We start from the raw sequence: 2,598 nt of genomic DNA on the forward strand, positions 1-2,598 counted from the left end.
TTACTAAATAATTATCTAGATTTCTTGTGTTTTTTAATTATTTCAAGAGTATAATTTTACTTTTTATAAATTGTAAACTATTAATGAAATATTGCTAATTTCTGCGTAAAAATACCAAATATAAATACATTCATATTAATATATTTTATATTATTTTACAAAAATAATAAATATTAAAATTAAATAAATTTATCCATGTATATGTTACGGAAAAAAAGCTCATAGATGTGACGGATAAAATCCGTCACACACACAAGTTGGATAGTTTAAATGGATATCTACAAATAAAATAAATGAATATTTAATTATCCGGCCTCGTAGATATAATTACATATTTGATGGTACATGTATATGTGAAAATGTTAAGAAAATTATTTAAATATTAATTTATTTAATTTAAAATAATTATTATTATTTTTAATATGAAATTATTATTATTTCGTTAAATATGAAACTATTATTATTTTAATGAATTTAGTATAATTATTTAACAAAAGGAAAAATAAAATGAATGTGGTTTAGTTTTATTATTATTTTTATGTTTTAAATTCGATTTTTTTTAAAGTATAAAAAGTTAATTAATTTATTTTAAAAATTAAATAATAATTTTCATGAATATTTATAAATATTTTAAAACTTATGGATATTCCTATGACAAATACTCCGGATAACAGATATAGAAGATATATAGATATCATATTCCTCTGTAAGTACCTATTGTCATCTCTAATCATATAAAGAAAGTCTAGTGTTTTGTAATTTAATAAATGTGAACCGTCAAATTAATAATGTGGTATCTATTTTTTGAATTTCACTTATAACCAGACTTAATTGAACCGTCAAATTAATATATTAGTAGATTTTTAATATTAAGTCATTGTCGGTAAAAAAATCTGGCAGTTAACTGCACGAACACAAAATGTTCCCTCAAATATTAGGGCGGTTATTGGTAATTTTTGTTTTTGAAAACTTGCATCACCTCGTTTTGATACAAGAAACGGTGTGTCCTTAAAGAAACATCTCCAACTGCCTATATTTATTTATGAACAATTCTCTCTCTCTCTCTCTCATCACAAAATAATGGCTCCTTCTTTCACAGTAACTTCACGTTTTCATGAATCCTTCACCCGAAGTGCACTTCGCTCTTATCTCGCCGAGTTTATCTCAACCTTCTTCTATGTCCTTATTGTTGTAGGTTCTGGAATGTCCTCAAGTCAGTAATGTTATACCCTTTTCCTCCTTAAGTTTCTTTTCTTTTTCTTTCTGTTACTAAATGAGTGCACATATCCATGAAAAAGATTTAATTTACTCTTAACATGCAAGTTGTGTTACAAAATATGTTAGTTTCCAATGAAATTGCAATATTTATGATATCATCATAACTTGAAGAAAATCACATGATTTTTACATTATTACAATGCAAAGTTGTTGGAAAGTTTTCTTGTTTCCAATTGTTACAAGTTAATAATGGCTTCATGATTTGTTGACAAATGACAGGGAAGTTGATGCCTGATGCTTCACTGAACCCAACAAGTTTGGTTGTGGGTGCTATTGCAAATGCCTTTGCTCTGTCATCAGTTTTGTACATCGCATGGGACATCTCAGGCGGACATGTGAATCCGGCTGTGACATTTGCAATGGCTGTTGGAGGCCATATTAGTGTCCCAACTGCTCTCTTTTATTGGGTTGCTCAACTTATTGCATCTGTTATTGCTTGCCTTTTCCTCAAAGTCATTGTTGTTGGAATGGTATTTTCTTTACATCTTTCATTTTTTTTCAACATTAGGCATATTTCAAAATTTATTTAACATGCTGATTTTTTTTTCTTGCAGCATGTACCAACATATGTAATTGCAGAAGAGATGACAGGATTTGGAGCATCCATATTAGAGGGTATCCTAACATTTGTGTTAGTGTACACAATATATGCTGCAAGGGACACTAGGCGTGGTCAAGTAAGTTCAACAGGAACACTTGTAATTGGATTAATCGCAGGAGCAGGTGTGTTGGCAGCAGGACCATTCTCTGGTGGATCCATGAACCCGGCATGTGCTTTTGGCTCTGCTTCCATTGCTGGAACTTTCAGAAATCAAGCTGTCTATTGGGTTGGACCCTTGGTTGGTGCTGCTGTTGCTGGTCTTCTTTATGACAATGTGTTGTTCCCTTCTCAGAATTCAGATTCAGTTAGAGGAGGAGTTTCAAATGTGTAATGTTAAATTGTATTTTACTGCTTTAGTTTTTATATATCTGTGGTAAATAGTTAGTTCTGCATACTTTGAATTTGAATGTGCTGTACTGTAAGAATGTTGGTCATTTGGCCTTTTGTTTGTAACAGTAACTCATTGTATGTCAAATATTGTGATTGATCAGCAATAATAATGAAGTTATTATTCTCAGATGGATTGAAACAAAACAACAAACATTTATAAACATTAATGATACGGGTCTAAGCAGCCAATGACCTGAAGATTACTTGGACCTGCTCACGTGATCCATTCTGTAAATTCATACCTAAACATTACCTCCTATTGCAGGGGACTTCTAAAAGTTATCCAAATCTCAAAGTTCAAACATCATGGGAGTAACAAGATGACACGC

General features: G+C 30.5%; 1 protein-coding gene across 1 annotated transcript; it reads left to right on the plus strand.

Annotated features, from left to right (window-relative positions):
* Window positions 1-1,014: 1,014 nt before the first annotated feature.
* LOC127100453 (probable aquaporin TIP5-1) lies at window positions 1,015-2,396 on the plus strand. Its single transcript, XM_051037655.1, has 3 exons — window positions 1,015-1,213; window positions 1,498-1,748; window positions 1,833-2,396. The coding sequence occupies exons 1-3, from the start codon at window positions 1,081-1,083 to the stop codon at window positions 2,208-2,210; spliced, it is 762 nt and encodes a 253-aa protein (XP_050893612.1). The 5' UTR covers window positions 1,015-1,080; the 3' UTR covers window positions 2,211-2,396.
* Window positions 2,397-2,598: the final 202 nt, after the last annotated feature.

Source organism: Lathyrus oleraceus, chromosome 7, assembly GCF_024323335.1.
Source record: "Lathyrus oleraceus cultivar Zhongwan6 chromosome 7, CAAS_Psat_ZW6_1.0, whole genome shotgun sequence".
Lineage (NCBI taxonomy): Eukaryota > Viridiplantae > Streptophyta > Magnoliopsida > Fabales > Fabaceae > Lathyrus > Lathyrus oleraceus.